A 21,297-nucleotide genomic window follows, 5' to 3' on the forward strand; every position below is an offset into this window, starting at 1 on the left:
TATGAAATATTTATGAACAGGACACCGGGGCGTTTACACCTTTATGGGAGTGCCGGCTGAATTGGATCATTATATATATATATATATATATATATATATATTGTAACACTGTAGGGGAGCAGGGTGCCGTTTCCTGGGGTAGACAGCAGAAAGCAGCAGCCAAGAAATCATACAAGTTCAGTTTGTGGTGCAACTGGCCGCAACCAGTTTTATTAAACAGAAAATAAAACAAACACCAAAAGAAAATACCTTGCCTGTCCGGCACTAACTAAACAGAAGACGTTCCTAACTGTCTCTAAACAAAACATAAAGTTTTCCAGTCAATACTGTATGGCTCACTTGTATAAGGAAGCGTGATCCTCTCACAGAGGTACTGCAGTCTCCCCTGGCAGTCTGCCCACACTGATCAGGCTAGCAGCCCTATAACACTCTTAAACAGCTGAAATCCTGATTAGCCGTCTGTCAGGCCAAAGACCCGAACTGGGCCCAATGTCTGGAACTTGCCCTCTTTCTCTCTCTGGGCCCTTATCCAGCTTTTCCAGCAAACTGAAAAGGTTAAAACAAAACATTTTCCTAGAAGTTTATTTTCTAAAACATGTAAGACAAGAACCTGGGACAAACATACCTGCCCTCAAACACTATTCCAGTGTTCTTGTCACTATATATATATATATATATATATATATATATATATATACATACACTCTGTAATACAATCTGCAACAAAAAGTATAAGCTTAATGGTAACACGAGTGCACACCTAGTTGCTAGGAAACTGGGACATTCAAAACAAAGTGAATGTTAACTGATAAATATAAAGCAATTAGCAAAAGAACAGAGCAAACATTAAAATCAAGTACATTCAGAAGTTAAGTGACTGGACAAATAGAGAAAGAAATCGCCATAAGCTGCAGATGCAGATCAGTGAGTATAACAGTTTTGTAATGGAAATATAGGACTAAGCATAGGAAACTCAAAATTCTAATACTGTATGTACATTAATGAACAGGCAAATAGTCAATGGTAAGCAATACTGTGAAAGAAAAATATATGGTAGAAAATCGAGTGCTGCACATTATGAAAGCATAAGGAGTGACCAAATGACCAAACTGTATTCAAGGTGTCCGATGTCTGCTACGGTCCCTACATTTTCGGTCCATGAATGCAGACCCCACAACTTTCTATGGGGGCTGCTGTGCTTTTGTTTTGCTCACTTCTGGAATGCAAAACAATTCTGAGATTGGCTCCAATAAATAACGCATTATGGCGTTATCCTATACTAGCCTATGGGCTACTATTTCACAGATATCTCCGTCAGTCACTGGTGACACATGTGAAGTTTTTTTTTTATACCCTCACCTATAAAATCTGCAACCCCACTCCTTAATTCAAAACAAGCACCACTTCTGAAAACAACCTCCGTTCTCTCTCCTACCCAAACAAGTTACTCCCCCTACCTGCTGTCTTCTCTGTCCCTCTTTATTTGTCCTTGCAGACTTCTGCACTCTGATTGGTGAATAACTCCAACCAGCCATTCACCAATCAGTGTGTTGAGACATCCCACCACTGTGATTGGCGGATGGCTGGAGTTCCTGTGGCATGGTACGGTTTGGTCATCTATAGACACAATAAGATGTGAGTGACACAGTATACTGTATGTATGAAAGACGTCACAGATATTTTGTGTGTACATACCTGCAGATGATCGATATGATATATCATTCGTCGTTTGTACAAACAAAACGGAGCACCCGGGCCCAGACAGCATTCTCTGCACGTCTCCCAGCCACCAGTAATGTATGCAGCTTGCGGCTTCAAGCAGATGCCACCCTGCTCCTGACCCAGCCTGCACCTGGTGTTTTCCAATCTCAGCTCTCAAATCCAAAATAAAAAATGACTGAGTTATTAAGGGGTCTATGTACTAAGCCCTGTATATGTATCATGGGTGTAGTACGGCTGACCGGCGGTCAGTAAACCATCGGTCAGCTTACTGACGCCGGGATCCCGGCAGGGAGGGGCGAGTGCAGCAGGCCCCTTGCGGGCTCGCTGCGCTCTCCACGCTGCGGGCTCGGTGGCGACCTGCGGTCGCCACGGGTTCTATTCCCACTCTATGGGTGTCGTGGACACCCACGAGTGGAAATAGTCCCTGTTGGTCGGCATGCCGACCATCGGGATAGTAAGCCTTCGGGATGGTGGAGGAGGTCATGTGACTGTCGGTCAGCTGAACAGCGGTCACATGAATACCACCCATGTAATATAAGGGGTCTATGTACTAAGCCCTGGAGAGAGCTAAAATGGACAGAGATAAAGTACCAATCAACCAGCTCCTGTGATTTTTTTAAAAACAGCCTGTAACATGACAGTAGCTGATTGGCTGGTACTTTATCTAAGTCCACTTTATCTCTCTTCAAGGCTTAGTAAATAGACTCAATTGTCTTCTGTGCTCAAGCATGGATATCCTTGTAACTAGAACTATTAGGGGGCTTTGAGGACCAAGTTTGGGAAACACTGCTTTACATGTACAAATAACACTACCTGTCTATTTTTGTTTTAATTCTGGGTCTGTGCGTCCATTAACAATATTCTGTTTCATGGGCGTATTTATAATGGGTGTAGGGTGTACGGTGTACATGGAGACCCACACCACACAGCCTACACACATTCACTAAACTTACCTGTCTGTCGGGAAACGGCGTCCACACCATTTTTCGGAAGACCTGTATATTCAGTAAATTCTTTACCGTAGATTATATATATAGTTTCTTTCCTTTTTGTTTATTTCATTTCAATGCTATGTTATTTAATGTTGTTTAATTGTTTGGCCTCATGTTTGTTTGGGTTTAGTTAGTACATACTGTTTTTGTAAATAAAAAGAGGGTTCTGAAATAAATGGAAGGATGAGTCTAAAATCGAACAAACCAAAGCTATATATAAAATTATTTATAGATACATAAATTATATAATAATAATAATAATAATAATAATAATAATAATAATAAGGTGATGATGAATAAATCTGAAAATTTGCAACTAAAATAATATATTTAATTAGTATGAATCTGTATCAGTTGTGGGACCTAATTCAGAGTTGATTGCAGCAGCAAATTTGTTAGCAGTTGAGCAAAACCATGGGGGTAATTCCAAGTTGATCGCAGCAGGAAGTTTTTTAGCAGTTGGGCAAAACCATGTGCACTGCAGGGGGGGGCAGATATAACATTTGCAGAGAGAGTTAGATTTGGGTGTGGTGAGTTCAAACTGCAATCTAAATTGCAGTGTAAAAATAAAGCAGCCAGTATTTACCCTGCACAGAAACAAAATAACCCACCTAAATCTAACTCTCTCTGCAAATGTTATATCTGCCCCCCCTGCAGTGCACATGGATTTGCCCAACTGCTAAAAAAATTTCCTGCTGCAATCAACTTGGAATTACCCCCATGTGCACTGCAGGGGGGCAGATATAACATTTGCAGAGAGAGATAGATTTGGGTGGGTTATTTTGTTTCTGTGTAGGGTAAATACTCGCTGCTTTATTTTTACACTGCAATTTAGATTTCAGTTTGAACACACCCCACCCAAATCTAAAGGCCCATATAGACGGGCCGATGCAGGAGAGATGTGTGCTGAGCGAACCGCTTAGCACACATCTCTCCCGCCGCTCAGCACAGCGCGATGTGTGCTGAGCGTGCGGGGGGAGCGCCCACTTCATCCAGTGGGTGAAGTGAGCGACCCGCTAGATTGGCCTGCAGGCTCAATCTAGCACCAGCGATAGCGATGCGCGGGGCTGCGCATCACTATCGCTGTGGGGGGTACACATGGAGAGATCTTGCTGAAAATCTAAGCAATCTAGTCAGATTGCTTAGATTATCGCTCCGCGTGTACCCCCCTTAAGTCTCTCTGCACGTTATATCTCCCCCCCTTCCTGCAGTGCACATGGTTTTGCCCAACTGCTAACAAATTTGCTGCTGCGATCATCTCTGAATTACCCCCCGTGGTCCTTTATGTTAGGAGCTGGTCAAATGTATTATGCTGGTGATAGGTCCTTCCTCAGAGGGTTCTTAAACATCTCATTCTTGCAACTAAAACTACAGAGTAGTGACAGTGATAAAAGGATACAGCCATTGTGTTAGCTGTGTGGTGTAAAGGGATTGTGGTGGCAGATAATTATGGCATTGGATCTAATTAGAAAGTGTATGCACAGTATACCACAGAAGGAGACTTGTAAATACAATGCTATGAATAATACATTTACAGAGATGTGAGGGTTTTTTTATATACTTGTATTTATGTGCTATTGTTATTCCATTGAGTTCAAGTTGTATGTGAGTCAGACACTGTATAATTTTTGATTTTGGGTAGAGGGGTGTTTTTGCCCTGAAGTGTGGGGCTATATGATAACAGCACTGTCTACTGTAATTACAGCCTTATACTGTATTGTATCATTAGTCACTGTGTCATTATCCGTGTGCCTCTGGCTGTGCCCTGGATCAGACATGATGTCACCAGAGATAACTCAAACTTTATTATCTTGCAGAGTTTAAACATTTTCCAGAATCTAAACAAGCGACAGTTTGAAAATGTGATTCATCTGTTTGAAGTCGCAATCATAGCAACAGACCTGGCTTTGTATTTCAAGTAAGTGCATGACGTGTACCACGGAGTAATGCCAGTCACACCAGGTAGACTGGTAAATTAGTTGTCCTGGTAGCAAATACACCATACTGGTTTATATAACAAGCCTAATAAGGAGTGTTTTCACCATTAATGTAGGGCAGGCCTGGCCAATCTGTGGCTCTCCAGATGTTATGAAACTACACATCCCAGCATGCCTTGCCACAGTTTTAGCATTCCCTAATAGCAAAACTGTGGCAAAGCATGATGGAACTTGTAGTTTTACAACAGCTGGAGAGCCACATGTTGGCCAGGCCTGATGTAGGGCATAAAACTACAATACTGCTGTAGAATATCTTACTACAGTATCTAATATTATTAAACCTTTAAATGTTGAAGATGAGAAAGATTTGTCCTGGTTCCACGGTATACCTGACACTGTTGGGAAATGTCTGCAATTAACCAAGAGGGCTAGCAAATCTTCTGATGGGCAAGTTAATGTAGAATGATACAGGTGCAGGACTTAGAGATGAGCGCCTGAAATTTTTCGGGTTTTGTGTTTTGGTTTTGGGTTCGGTTCCGCGGCCGTGTTTTGGGTTCGAACGCGTTTTGGCAAAACCTCACCGAATTATTTTTGTCGGATTCGGGTGTGTTTTGGATTCGGGTGTTTTTTTCCAAAAACACTAAAAAACAGCTTAAATCATAGAATTTGGGGGTCATTTTGATCCCAAAGTATTATTAACCTCAAAAAACATAATTTACACTCATTTTCAGTCTATTCTGAATACCTCACACCTCACAATATTATTTTTAGTCCTAAAATTTGCACCGAGGTCGCTGTGTGAGTAAGATAAGCGACCCTAGTGGCCGACACAAACACCGGGCCCATCTAGGAGTGGCACTGCAGTGTCACGCAGGATGTCCCTTCCAAAAAACCCTCCCCAAACAGCACATGACGCAAAGAAAAAAAGAGGCGCAATGAGGTAGCTGTGTGAGTAAGATTAGCGACCCTAGTGGCCGACACAAACACCGGGCCCATCTAGGAGTGGCACTGCAGTGTCACGCAGGATGGCCCTTCCAAAAAACCCTCCCCAAACAGCACATGACGCAAAGAAAAAAAGAGGCGCAATGAGGTAGCTGACTGTGTGAGTAAGATTAGCGACCCTAGTGGCCGACACAAACACCGGGCACATCTAGGAGTGGCACTGCAGTGTCACGCAGGATGTCCCTTCCAAAAAACCCTCCCCAAACAGCACATGACGCAAAGAAAAAAAGAGGCGCAATGAGGTAGCTGACTGTGTGAGTAAGATTAGCGACCCTAGTGGCCGACACAAACACCGGGCCCATCTAGGAGTGGCACTGCAGTGTCACGCAGGATGTCCCTTCCAAAAAACCCTCCCCAATCAGCACATGATGCAAAGAAAAAGAAAAGAAAAAAGAGGTGCAAGATGGAATTATCCTTGGGCCCTCCCACCCACCCTTATGTTGTATAAACAAAACAGGACATGCACACTTTAACCAACCCATCATTTCAGTGACAGGGTCTGCCACACGACTGTGACTGATATGACGGGTTGGTTTGGACCCCCACCAAAAAAGAAGCAATTAATCTCTCCTTGCACAAACTGGCTCTACAGAGGCAAGATGTCCACCTCATCTTCACCCTCCGATATATCACCGTGTACATCCCCCTCCTCACAGATTATCAATTCGTCCCCACTGGAATCCACCATCTCAGCTCCCTGTGTACTTTGTGGAGGCAATTGCTGCTGGTCAATGTCTCCGCGGAGGAATTGATTATAATTCATTTTAATGAACATCATCTTCTCCACATTTTCTGGATGTAACCTCGTACGCCGATTGCTGACAAGGTGAGCGGCGGCACTAAACACTCTTTCGGAGTACACACTTGTGGGAGGGCAACTTAGGTAGAATAAAGCCAGTTTGTGCAAGGGCCTCCAAATTGCCTCTTTTTCCTGCCAGTATAAGTACGGACTGTGTGACGTGCCTACTTGGATGCGGTCACTCATATAATCCTCCACCATTCTATCAATGTTGAGAGAATCATATGCAGTGACAGTAGACGACATGTCCGTAATCGTTGTCAGGTCCTTCAGTCCGGACCAGATGTCAGCATCAGCAGTCGCTCCAGACTGCCCTGCATCACCGCCAGCGGGTGGGCTCGGAATTCTGAGCCTTTTCCTCGCACCCCCAGTTGCGGGAGAATGTGAAGGAGGAGATGTTGACAGGTCGCGTTCCGCTTGACTTGACAATTTTGTCACCAGCAGGTCTTTCAACCCCAGCAGACCTGTGTCTGCCGGAAAGAGAGATCCAAGGTAGGCTTTAAATCTAGGATCGAGCACGGTGGCCAAAATGTAGTGCTCTGATTTCAACAGATTGACCACCCGTGAATCCTTGTTAAGCGAATTAAGGGCTGCATCCACAAGTCCCACATGCCTAGCGGAATCGCTCCGTGTTAGCTCCTTCTTCAATGCCTCCAGCTTCTTCTGCAAAAGCCTGATGAGGGGAATGACCTGACTCAGGCTGGCAGTGTCTGAACTGACTTCACGTGTGGCAAGTTCAAAGGGCATCAGAACCTTGCACAACGTTGAAATCATTCTCCACTGCACTTGAGACAGGTGCATTCCATCTCCTATATCGTGCTCAATTGTATAGGCTTGAATGGCCTTTTGCTGCTCCTCCAACCTCTGAAGCATATAGAGGGTTGAATTCCACCTCGTTACCACTTCTTGCTTCAGATGATGGCAGGGCAGGTTCAGTAGTTTTTGGTGGTGCTCCAGTCTTCTGTACGTGGTGCCTGTACGCCGAAAGTGTCCCGCAATTTTTCTGGCCACCGACAGCATCTCTTGCACGCCCCTGTCGTTTTTTAAAAAATTCTGCACCACCAAATTCAAGGTATGTGCAAAACATGGGACGTGCTGGAATTTGCCCATATTTAATGCACACACAATATTGCTGGCGTTGTCCGATGCCACAAATCCACAGGAGAGTCCAATTGGGGTAAGCCATTCCGCGATGATCTTCCTCAGTTGCCGTAAGAGGTTTTCAGCTGTGTGCGTATTCTGGAAAGCGGTGATACAAAGCGTAGCCTGCCTAGGAAAGAGTTGGCGTTTGCGAGATGCTGCTACTGGTGCCGCCGCTGCTGTTCTTGCGGCGGGAGTCCATACATCTACCCAGTGGGCTGTCACAGTCATATAGTCCTGACCCTGCCCTGCTCCACTTGTCCACATGTCCGTGGTTAAGTGGACATTGGGTACAACTGCATTTTTTAGGACACTGGTGAGTCTTTTTCTGACGTCCGTGTACATTCTCGGTATCGCCTGCCTAGAGAAGTGGAACCTAGATGGTATTTGGTAACGGGGGCACACTGCCTCAATAAATTGTCTAGTTCCCTGTGAACTAACGGCGGATACCGGACGCACGTCTAACACCAACATAGTTGTCAAGGACTCAGTTATCCGCTTTGCAGTAGGATGACTGCTGTGATATTTCATCTTCCTCGCAAAGGACTGTTGAACAGTCAATTGCTTACTGGAAGTAGTACAAGTGGGCTTACGACTTCCCCTCTGGGATGACCATCGACTCCCAGCGGCAACAACAGCAGCGCCAGCAGCAGTAGGCGTTACACGCAAGGATGCATCGGAGGAATCCCAGGCAGGAGAGGACTCGTCAGACTTGCCAGTGACATGGCCTGCAGGACTATTGGCATTCCTGGGGAAGGAGGAAATTGACACTGAGGGAGTTGGTGGGGTGGTTTGCGTGAGCTTGGTTACAAGAGGAAGGGATTTACTGGTCAGTGGACTGCTTCCGCTGTCACCCAAAGTTTTTGAACTTGTCACTGACTTATTATGAATGCGCTGCAGGTGACGTATAAGGGAGGATGTTCCGAGGTGGTTAACGTCCTTACCCCTACTTATTACAGCTTGACAAAGGGAACACACGGCTTGACACCTGTTGTCCGCATTTCTGGTGAAATACCTCCACACCGAAGAGCTGATTTTTTTGGTATTTTCACCTGGCATGTCAACGGCCATATTCCTCCCACGGACAACAGGTGTCTCCCCGGGTGCCTGACTTAAACAAACCACCTCACCATCAGAATCCTTCTGGTCAATTTCCTCCCCAGCGCCAGCAACACCCATATCCTCCTCATCCTGGTGTACTTCAACACTGACATCTTCAATCTGACTATCAGGAACTGGACTGCGGGTGCTCCTTCCAGCACTTGCAGGGGGCATGCAAATAGTGGAAGGCGCATGCTCTTCACGTCCAGTGTTGGGAAGGTCAGGCATCGCAACCGACACAATTGGACTCTCCTTGTGGATTTGGGATTTCAAAGAACGCACAGTTCTTTGCGGTGCTTTTGCCAGCTTGAGTCTTTTCAGTTTTCTAGCGAGAGGCTGAGTGCTTCCATCCTCATGTGAAGCTGAACCACTAGCCATGAACATAGGCCAGGGCCTCAGCCGTTCCTTGCCACTCCGTGTGGTAAATGGCATATTGGCAAGTTTACGCTTCTCCTCCGACAATTTTATTTTAGGTTTTGGAGTCCTTTTTTTTCTGATATTTGGTGTTTTGGATTTGACATGCTCTGTACTATGACATTGGGCATCGGCCTTGGCAGACGACGTTGCTGGCATTTCATCGTCTCGGCCATGACTAGTGGCAGCAGCTTCAGCACGAGGTGGAAGTGGATCTTGATCTTTCCCTAATTTTGGAACCTCAACTTTTTTGTTCTCCATATTTTATAGGCAGAACTAAAAGGCACCTCAGGTAAACAATGGAGATGGATGGATTGGATACTAGTATACAATTATGGACGGACTGCCACGGTTAGGTGGTATAAAAAAACCACGGTTAGGTGGTATATATTGTAATACAATTATGGATGGACGGACTGCCTGCCGAGTGCCGACACAGAGGTAGCCACAGCCGTGAACTACCGCACTGTACACTGGTTGATAAAGAGATAGTAGTATACTCGTAACAACTAGTATGACTGACTATGACGGTATAAAGAATGAAAAAAAAACCACGGTTAGGTGGTATATATTGTAATACAATTATGGATGGACGGACTGCCTGCCGAGTTCCGACACAGAGGTAGCCACAGCCGTGAACTACCGCACTGTACACTGGTTGATAAAGAGATAGTAGTATACTCGTAACAACTAGTATGACTGACTATGACGGTATAAAGAATGAAAAAAAAACCACGGTTAGGTGGTATATATTATAATACAATTATGGATGGACGGACTGCCTGCCGACTGCCGACACAGAGGTAGCCACAGCCGTGAACTACCGCACTGTACACTGGTTGATAAAGAGATAGTAGTATACTCGTAACAACTAGTATGACTGACTATGACGGTATAAAGAATGAAAAAAAAACCACGGTTAGGTGGTATATATTATAATAATACAATTATGGATGGACGGACTGCCTGCCGAGTTCCGACACAGAGGTAGCCACAGCCGTGAACTACCGCACTGTACACTGGTTGATAAAGAGATAGTAGTATACTCGTAACAACTAGTATGACTGACTATGACGGTATAAAGAATGAAAAAAAAACCACGGTTAGGTGGTATATATTATAATACAATTATGGATGGACGGACTGCCTGCCGAGTGCCGACACAGAGGTAGCCACAGCCGTGAACTACCGCACTGTACACTGGTTGATAAAGAGATAGTAGTATACTCGTAACAACTAGTATGACTGACTATGACGGTATAAAGAATGAAAAAAAAACCACGGTTAGGTGGTATATATTATAATACAATTATGGATGGACGGACTGCCTGCCGACTGCCGACACAGAGGTAGCCACAGCCGTGAACTACCGCACTGTACACTGGTTGATAAAGAGATAGTAGTATACTCGTAACAACTAGTATGACACTATGACGGTATAAAGAATGAAAAAAAAACCACGGTTAGGTGGTATATATTATAATACAATTATGGATGGACGGACTGCCTGCCGACTGCCGACACAGAGGTAGCCACAGCCGTGAACTACCGCACTGTACACTGGTTGATAAAGAGATAGTAGTATACTCGTAACAACTAGTATGACACTATGACGGTATAAAGAATGAAAAAAAAACCACGGTTAGGTGGTATATATTATAATAATACAATTATGGATGGACGGACGGACTGCCTGCCGACTGCCGACACAGAGGTAGCCACAGCCGTGAACTACCGCACTGTACACTGGTTGATAAAGAGATAGTAGTATACTCGTAACAACTAGTATGACTATGACGACGGTATAAAGAAAGAAAAAAAAATACCACGGTTAGGTGGTATATAATTATACAATTATGGATGGACGGACTGCCTGCCGAGTGCCGACTGCCGACACAGAGGTAGCCACAGCCGTGAACTACCGCACTGTACTGTGTCTGCTGCTAATATAGACTGGTTGATAAAGAGATAGTATACAACAATATACTACTATACTGGTGGTCAGGCACTGGTCACCACTAGTCACACTGGCAGTGGCACTCCTGCAGCAAAAGTGTGCACTGTTTAATTTTAAATTAATATAATATTATGTACTCCTGGCTCCTGCTATAACAACCTGCAGTGCTCCCCAGTCTCCCCCACAATTATTATAAGCTTTTATACATTGATGTGCAGCACACTGGGCTGAGCTGAGTGCACACAGACTGAGTCACACTGTGTGACTGCTGTGTATCGTTTTTTTCAGGCAGAGAACGGATATAGCAGAGAACGGATATATTAAATAAAAGTTAACTTAACAACAACTGCACTGGTCACTGTGGTAAACTCTGTCTGCACAATCTCTCTCTCTCTCTCTCTCTTCTAATCTATTCTAATGGAGAGGACGCCAGCCACGTCCTCTCCCTATCAATCTCAATGCACGTGTGAAAATGGCGGCGACGCGCGGCTCCTTATATAGAATCCGAGTCTCGCGAGAATCCGACAGCGTCATGATGACGTTCGGGCGCGCTCGGGTTAACCGAGCAAGGCGGGAAGATCCGAGTCGCTCGGACCCGTGAAAAAAAAAAGTGAAGTTCGTGCGGGTTCGGATTCAAAGAAACCGAACCCGCTCATCTCTAGTGCAGGTATGATAAGCATATGGTATGCCCCTACTAAAGGTTTTTGGGAGAAATATGTTATTGCTAGTAATTTCCAGCAATACAGTAACAGATATATAGCACCTGGGTGCACTAACTGTATAGTTGTCATCTTGGGATGCAGTAATATAATGCCTGTTGGGATCACAGCGTTCAGAGAAATGCCGTCAGTCGGCATCCCAACTGCAGTCCGGTATTTCCACTCAGGTGGTGCGTCCACGCCACCACTCGAGTGGGAAAATAACCGGTGGCGAGCGAAGCAACACCGCAAGGGACTCGCTGCCTCAGTGCCGGGATTTCGGCTGACGGGATGCCGCTGTCGGTATAGTGACTCCCGTCTCCCGTCTCCAGTATGTATTCCGTCATCTTTATATATTTATTAAAGGTACAGTCTCCAATAGTCAATGTAGACTACACAATGTGTTTCACCTGCCAACTGTAATGTAATATTGGAAATTTTAAATTTGAGAGCTTCTGTAAATTAAAGTGATCATAGATAGATAGATAGATAGATAGATAGACAGACAGACAGACAGACAGACAGACAGACAGACAAATCAAAGCTTTATGAATGAAAACATTGCTTAAAATTACTAGCAATAACATATTTCTCCCAAAAACCTTCAGTAGGGGCATACCATATGCTTATCATACCTGCACCTGTATCATTCTACATTAACTTGCCCATCAGAAGATTTGCTAGCCCTCTTGGTTAATTGCAGACATTTCCCAACAGTGTCAGGTATACCGTGGAACCAGGACAAATCTTTCTCATCATCAACATTTAAAGGTTTAATAATATTAGATACTGTAGTAAGATATTCTACAGCAGTATTGTAGTTGTATGCCCTACGTTAAAGGTGAAAACACTCCTTACTAGGCTTGTTATATGAACTCACTTATTATACATGTATTATTTACAGGAAGTTTATACATATATTAACATCACTTGTGTTATTATATTCAGATGTTGACAACTATGTATTTGCAGCACTGAAAACAGACCCTTCCTTCTGTCAGTGCCAACCCTCATCTGTAAATAGAATTGACTCAGGAAGTCAAATGTCTCCCTGGGTTCCTTGCCAGCTCTCTTGCATGTGGAACAACCTCGATCGATGTATGACTCTAACTCATATATAGGCAGGTTTTACACATATACAGTACTTGACTGATTTTTATATTGAATGTGGAAATTGGTTCTGTTCCATTATGATTTGTGATTGGTCATAGTTTGCTTTTAGCACCAGCCACTTCCTTTATTGAAACAACTTGAATACAGTAGGAAGAACATAGACAATATACACTATGTTTAACGTTCAGGAATACAACAGGAGCTATACGATGACAAAAGATCTTGTTTGAAGATTTGATTTTAAATTAAGAGTCTCATGTCAATATCAAGTTATTATTTTTCCTTGACTTTATCTACTTAAAATTATTTTGTTGGGTATCTCCGGGATCACCATAAAATGTTCTTGGATCCAGTACCTAAGGGGGTGTGGCTAATAAGGGAGTGGCTATACCCCAGCGTGCATATTGGCCTTCCATTGAGATAATAAACTGCCGCACAGATGAGGGCGTGGCTATACCTCATAGTACCACATACCCATATCAGTACCTCTGGGTACCACAACTTACTGGGATAACTCTAAATAAGATTTCTGCACAAAATCAGTTTATACGGTTTATAATTTATTGAGCGACAGCTGATGCTCAATAGAAAACTGATAAAACTGTGTTACAGTAGAAGGGTTGGAGAACTATATCCGTAGGTGATACTGAGCGGCAGATTGTAGGTGTAATTTGCCCATCACATTTTCTAAACGCAGATGCATGTCATAACATCTGCCGAACAAGATAGTGGTGGGACAGTGCAATGATGATCGAGTCTTGTTGAATATCATAATATCTGCTTACTGTGGTTTGTCGCAGGAAAAGAACGATGTTTCAGAAGATTGTTGACACGACAGAGAAGATGACGACTGAGGATGAAGCAATAAAATACATTATCACTGACCCCACTAAAAAGGAGATAATCATGTGCGTAGCTAGCAATACACAAAATAAAATCTAAATCATTGTTGTTTCTTTCATGTGAGCTTAATAAATGTATTTGTGTCATACAGGGCCATGATGATGACAGGGTGTGACCTGTCTGCCATTACTAAGCCCTGGGAAGTACAGAGTAAGGTAGGGATACACTAATCCGTACTACTGGCTACAAGGAGAAGGCAGCAGAGTCTTTTGGATGTTGTGATGAGCAATAAGAATTGGATGGTCATTGAAAAAAGTTATTTAAATAAAGTGATGATGTCCTTACACCAAGTGGCCACCACTTTAATAAGTCCCTCTACCTAATATTGAGATGCTCCCCTATTTGTCCTCTGGACAACCTAAATTCTTTCCAACATGAAGATAACAATATTAGTAGTGCAGCAAGGAGATGCTGGCATGTTGCCTGAGCTGGTGGTAGTCTCCATGTCCTCTTTCTCGTAATACCATGAGTTTCTGAAAGCTGGAGGTTGTCTCCGTGTCCTCTTTCTTGTAATACCATGAGTTGCTAGGACCTGGAGGTTGTCTCCATGTCCTCATTCTCTTAACACCATGAGTTTCTGAAAGCTGGAGGTTGTCTCCGTGACCTCTTTCTCATAATACCATGAGTTGCTAGGACCTGGAGGTTGTCTCCATGTCCTCTTTCTTGTAATACCATGAGTTGCTGAGAGTTGGCGGTTGTCTCCATTTTCTCCTTCTCGTAACACCATGACATAGTCACCCAGTGCTACCATGCCTTCATAGTTTCAGTGATAGCAGTGGGGCTACCGGTTTCAATCCCTGTCCATGACAAGGTCAGACAAAGTCACTTCAATCTTTTGTCTTTCCTATTCTCCTTTTGCTCTTCACATGCAGTTAGTTTCTTATTAAAACAGCAATGTCTACACACACTCGTATGATGTTGTCACTGATTGAATAATCAATTACACTGTAGGGGCTGGTGTGTCTCATAAAATGGTCCAATGAAATGGGTGCACTCATTGTCCAAAGGGCTTTTTTATGCCAATCTGTACAAGTGATTGATGGAAAGCCTATTTAACATGCATAGATGTGATACAAGCAGCGCTATAATATGTATTTTGTTATTTCCAATGCCAACTGAGTATGATGATAACAGAGACGATTTTTAACGTCTAAGATGTGGCTATTTTTGTCTTTATTTGAGTATATATGTGCATTTTAAAACATTTAAGGTGGGTACACACTGGGCGATATATCGCCCGTTCTATTGAACGGCCGATATATAGCGGGTCCGTCGGCCAGTGTGTACGGGCGATATGTCTGTGAACTCAGTTGTTCACAGACATATTGCGTCAGCCCCGCAGCACAGCCGATGGCCAATATATCTACCGATATATTGGCGCGTCGCTGTGTGTGTACCACCTTTATTTTTGTAACAAGTGGAACTGAAAGTCTGCTGTTTCAGTTACACTGCCCATGTGCAAGGCAGATCGCCATCTCACACATGCCCGTATCCCAGTTAATCCTTCCTGCTCTGGGCCAGTATAGGGGCGGGGTGGGGGGATGGGGGGCTGGTTATTGCTCTTCTGCCATGGCAATAAATTGCACCCATAAGGGAGTTTTTACAAAACCAACCTATATAAAAACAAATGGACAAACTAAGACACAAAACTGACTATATATTTCAGGCCAGATAATAAAAATGTCTTAGGGACAGATTTACCAGGCAGCAGCTCTTGCAAGCCGTCAATATTTGCTGGGCCTGAGCATGAAAATTAAACTGGCAATAGTATTAAATGTAAAACACACCAGGCAGTGGCGTAACTAGATATTTCTCTATCGTCCTAAGTGGATGCTGGGGTTCCTGAAAGGACCATGGGGAATAGCGGCTCCGCAGGAGACAGGGCACAAAAAAGTAAAGCTTTACTAGGTCAGGTGGTGTGCACTGGCTCCTCCCCCTATGACCCTCCTCCAGACTCCAGTTAGATTTTGTGCCCGAACGAGAAGGGTGCAATCTAGGTGGCTCTCCTAAAGAGCTGCTTAGAGAAAGTTTAGTTTAGGTTTTTTTCTTTACAGTGAGTCCTGCTGGCAACAGGATCACTGCAACGTGGGACTTAGGGGGAAAGTAGTAAACTCACCTGCATGCAGAGTGGATTTGCTGCTTGGCTACTGGACACCATTAGCTCCAGAGGGATCGAACACAGGCCCAGCCGTGGAGTCCGGTCCCGGAGCCGCGCCGCCGACCCCCTTGCAGATGCTGAAGCGTGAAGAGGTCCGGAAACCGGCGGCTGAAGACTCCTCAGTCTTCATAAGGTAGCGCACAGCACTGCAGCTGTGCGCCATTTTCCTCTCAGCACACTTCACTGGGCAGTCACTGAGGGTGCAGAGCGCTGGGGGGGGGCGCTCTGAGAGGCAAATATAAACCTTATACAAGGCTAAAAATACCTCACATATAGCCCATAGGGGCTATATGGAGATATTTAACCCCTGCCTGACTGGAAAAATAGCGGGAGAAGAACCCGCCGAAAAAGGGGCGGGGCCTATCTCCTCAGCACACGGCGCCATTTTCTGTCACAGCTCCGCTGGTCAGAACGGCTCCCAGGTCTCTCCCCTGCACTGCACTACAGAAACAGGGTAAAACAGAGAGGGGGGGCACATTAATGGCTATATATATATATTAAAGCAGCTATAAGGGAGCACTTAATATAAGGATATCCCTTGTATATATAGCGCTTTGTGGTGTGTGCTGGCAGACTCTCCCTCTGTCTCCCCAAAAGGGCTAGTGGGTCCTGTCTTCATTAGAGCATTCCCTGTGAGTTTGCGGTGTGTGTCGGTACGTGGTGTCGACATGTATGAGGACGATATTGGTGTGGAGGCGGAGCAATTGCCAAATATGCAGATGTCACCCCCCAGGGGGTCGACACCAGAATGGATGCCTTTATTTGTGGAATTACGTGATGGTTTATCTTCCCTTAAACAGTCAGTTGAGGACATGAGGCGGCCGGACAATCAATTAATGCCTGTCCAGGCGCCTTAAACACCGTCAGGGGCTGTAAAACGCCCTTTGCCTCAGTCGGTCGACACAGACCCAGACACGGGCACTGATTCCAGTGACGACGGTAGAAATTCAAACGTATTTTCCAGTAGGGCCACACGTTATATGATTTTGGCAATGAAGGAGACGTTACATTTAGCTGATACTACAGATACCGTAAAACAGGGTATTATGTATGGTGTGAAAAAACTACAAACAGTTTTTCCTGAATCAGAAGAATTAAATGACGTGTGTGATGAAGCGTGGGTTGCTCCTGATAAAAAGTTGATAATTTCAAAAAAGTTATTGGCATTATACCCTTTCCCGCCAGAGGTTAGGGCGCGCTGGGAAACACCCCCTAAGGTGGACAAGGCGCTCACACGCTTATCCAAACAAGTGGCGTTACCCTCTCCTGAGACGGCCGCACTTAAGGATCCATCAGATAGAAAGATGGAAGTTATTCAAAAGAATATATACACACATGCAGGTGTTATACTACGACCAGCTATAGCAACTGCCTGGATGTGCAGTGCTGGAGTAGTTTGGTCAGAATCCCTGATTGAAAATATTGATACCCTAGATAGGGACAATGTTTTACTGTCGTTAGAACAAATAAAGGATGCATTTATCTATATGCGTGATGCACAGAGGGATATTTGCACACTGGCATCTCGGGTGAGTGCTATGTCCATTTCAGCCAGAAGAGCCTTATGGACACGACAGTGGACAGGCGATGCGGATTCAAAACGTCACATGGAGGTTTTGCCGTATAAAGGGGAGGAGTTATTTGGAGTTGGTCTATCAGACTTGGTGGCCACGGCTACTGCCGGGAAATCCACTTTTTTACCTCAAGTCACTCCCCAACAGAGAAAGGCACCGACCTTTCAACCGCAGCCTTTTCGCTCCTACAAAAATAAGAGAGCAAAGGGCTTGTCGTACCTGCCACGAGGCAGAGGAAGAGGGAAGAGACACCAACAGGCAGCTCCTTCCCAGGAACAGAAGCCCTCCCCGGCTCCTGCAAAAACCTCAGCATGACGCTGGGGCCTCTCAAGCGGACTCGGGGACAGTGGGGGGCCGTCTCAAAAATTACAGCGCGCAGTGGGCTCACTCGCAGGTAGACCCCTGGATCCTGCAGATAATATCTCAGGGGTACAGGTTGGAATTAGAGACGGATCCTCCTCATCGTTTCCTGAAGTCTGCCTTACCAACCGTCTCTTCCGAAAGGGAGAGGGTGTTGGAAGCCATTCACAAGCTGTACGCTCAGCAGGTGATAGTCAAAGTACCCCTATTACAACAAGGAAAGGGGTATTATTCCACTCTATTTGTGGTACCGAAGCCGGATGGCTCGGTAAGGCCTATTCTAAATCTGAAGTCCTTGAACCTCTACATAAAAAAGTTCAAGTTCAAGATGGAGTCACTCAGAGCAGTGATAGCGAACCTGGAAGAAGGGGACTTTATGGTATCCTTGGACATCAAGGATGCGTATCTACACGTTCCGATTTACCCCGCACACCAGGGGTACCTCAGGTTCATTGTTCAAAACTGTCACTATCAGTTTCAGACGCTGCCGTTCGGATTGTCCACGGCGCCTCGGGTCTTTACCAAGGTAATGGCCGAGATGATGATTCTTCTTCGAAGAAAAGGCGTATTAGTTATCCCATACTTGGACGATCTCCTAATAAGGGCAAGGTCCAGAGAACAGCTGGAGACAGCTTTAGCACTATCTCAAGAGGTGCTAAGACAACACGGGTGGATTCTGAATATTCCAAAATCCCATTTAATCCCGACAACTCGTCTGCTGTTCCTAGGAATGATTCTGGACACGGTTCAGAAAAAGGTTTTCCTTCCAGAGGAAAAAGCCAAGGAGTTATCCGATCTGGTCAGGAACCTCCTAAAACCAGGAAAAGTGTCAGTACATCAATGCACAAGAGTCCTGGGAAAAATGGTGGCTTCTTACGAAGCAATTCCATTCGGCAGATTCCATGCAAGAATATTCCAAAGGGATCTGTTGGACAAATGGTCAGGGTCGCATCTCCAGATGCACCTGCGAATAACCCTGTCACCAAAGACAAGGGTGTCACTTCTGTGGTGGTTGCAGAAGGCTCACCTATTAGAAGGCCGCAGATTCGGCATTCAGGATTGGATCCTGGTGACCACGGACGCCAGCCTGAGAGGCTGGGGAGCAGTCACACAAGGAAGAAACTTCCAGGGAGTATGGACGAGTCTGGAAAAGTCTCTTCACATAAACATTCTGGAACTAAGAGCAATCTACAATGCTCTAAGCCAGGCGGAACTTCTCCTGCAAGGAAAGCCGGTGTTGATTCAGTCGGACAACATCACGGCGGTCGCCCATGTAAACAGGCAGGGCGGCACAAGAAGCAGGAGTGCAATGGCAGAAGCTGCCAAGATTCTTCGCTGGGCGGAGAATCACGTGATAGCACTGTCAGCAGTGTTCATCCCGGGCGTGGACAACTGGGAAGCAGACTTCCTCAGCAGACACGATCTTCATCCGGGAGAGTGGGGTCTACATCCAGAAGTCTTCAACATGTTAATAGACCGTTGGGAAAGACCAATTGTAGACATGATGGCGTCTCGCCTCAACAAGAAACTGGACAAATATTGCGCCAGGTCAAGAGATCCACAGGCAATAGCTGTGGACGCACTGGTAACTCCTTGGGTGTACCAGTCAGTGTATGTGTTTCCTCCTCTGCCGCTCATACCAAAGGTATTGAAGATCATACGGCAAAGAAGAGTAAGAACAATACTAGTGGTTCCGGATTGGCCGAGAAGGACTTGGTATCCGGAACTTCAAGAGATGCTCACGGACGAACCGTGGCCTCTACCTCTGAGAAGGGACCTGCTACAGCAGGGTCCCTGTCTTTTTCAAGACTTACCGCGGCTGCGTTTGACGGCATGGCGGTTGAACGCCAGATCCTAAAAGGGAAAGGCATTCCAGAAGAAGTCATTCCTACCTTGATTAAGGCACGGAAGGAAGTCACCGTGAAACATTATCACCGCATTTGGCGAAAATATGTAGCGTGGTGCGAGGATCGGAGGGTTCCGACGGAGGAATTCCAACTGGGTCGTTTCCTACATTTCCTGCAATCAGGATTATCTATGGGTCTCAAATTGGGATCCATTAAGGTTCAAATTTCGGCCCTGTCAATATTCTTCCAAAAAGAATTGGCCTCTGTCCCTGAGGTCCAGACTTTTGTCAAGGGAGTACTGCATATACAGCCTCCTGTGGTGCCTCCGGTGGCACCGTGGGATCTAAATGTAGTTTTAGATTTCCTCAAATCCCATTGGTTTGAACCATTGAAAAAGGTGGATTTGAAATATCTCACATTGAAAGTGACTATGTTACTAGCCCTGGCCTCTGCCAGGAGAGTATCTGAATTGGCGGCTTTATCTTATAAAAGTCCTTATCTAATCTTCCATTCGGATAGGGCAGAACTGCGGACTCGTCCGCATTTTCTCCCTAAAGTGGTATCAGCATTTCATCTGAACCAACCTATTGTGGTGCCTGCGGCCACTAGCGACTTGGAGGACTCCAAGTTGTTGGACGTTGTCAGAGCCTTAAAAATATACATTGCAAGGACGGCTGGAGTCAGAAAATCTGACTCGCTGTTTATATTGTATGCACCCAACAAGTTGGGCGCACCTGCTTCTAAGCAGTCGATTGCTCGTTGGATTTGTAACACAATTCAACTTGCACATTCTGTGGCAGGCCTGCCACAGCCTAAAACTGTAAAAGCCCACTCCACAAGGAAGGTGGGCTCATCTTGGGCGGCTGCCCGAGGGGTCTCGGCATTACAACTCTGCCGAGCAGCTACGTGGTCGGGGGAGAACACGTTTGTAAAATTTTACAAATTTGATACCCTGGCAAAGGAGGACCTGGAGTTCTCTCATTCGGTGCTGCAGAGTCATCCGCACTCTCCCGCCCGTTTGGGAGCTTTGGTATAATCCCCATGGTCCTTTCAGGAACCCCAGCATCCACTTAGGACGATAGAGAAAATAAGAATTTACTTACCGATAATTCTATTTCTCGGAGTCCGTAGTGGATGCTGGGCGCCCATCCCAAGTGCGGATTATCTGCAATACTTGTACATAGTTATTGTTAACTAATTCGGGTTATTGTTAAGGAGCCATCTTTAAGAGGCCCTTTCTGTTGTCATACTGTTAACTGGGTTTAGATCACAAGTTGTACGGTGTGATTGGTGTGGCTGGTATGAGTCTTACCCGGGATTCAAAATGCCTCCCTTATTGTGTATGCTCGTCCGGGCACAGTACCTAACTGGAGTCTGGAGGAGGGTCATAGGGGGAGGAGCCAGTGCACACCACCTGACCTAGTAAAGCTTTACTTTTTTGTGCCCTGTCTCCTGCGGAGCCGCTATTCCCCATGGTCCTTTCAGGAACCCCAGCATCCACTACGGACTCCGAGAAATAGAATTATCGGTAAGTAAATTCTTATTTTTTCTCCCCCAAGCCAAAACAATCTCTGCCCCCC

General features: G+C 45.2%; 1 protein-coding gene across 1 annotated transcript in view; it reads left to right on the plus strand.

The window, feature by feature from the left end:
• PDE6C (phosphodiesterase 6C) overlaps window positions 1-21,297 on the plus strand; it is a 263,370-nt gene that overhangs the window by 146,704 nt on the left and 95,369 nt on the right. The window contains exons 16-18 of the mRNA XM_063962080.1: window positions 4,532-4,632; window positions 13,676-13,783; window positions 13,870-13,933. Of these exons, the coding sequence (XP_063818150.1) occupies window positions 4,532-4,632; window positions 13,676-13,783; window positions 13,870-13,933 (273 nt within the window). The remainder of the gene's footprint in view (window positions 1-4,531; window positions 4,633-13,675; window positions 13,784-13,869; window positions 13,934-21,297) is intronic.

This window comes from Pseudophryne corroboree, chromosome 3 (assembly GCF_028390025.1).
Source record: "Pseudophryne corroboree isolate aPseCor3 chromosome 3, aPseCor3.hap2, whole genome shotgun sequence".
NCBI classification, from domain to species: domain Eukaryota; kingdom Metazoa; phylum Chordata; class Amphibia; order Anura; family Myobatrachidae; genus Pseudophryne; species Pseudophryne corroboree.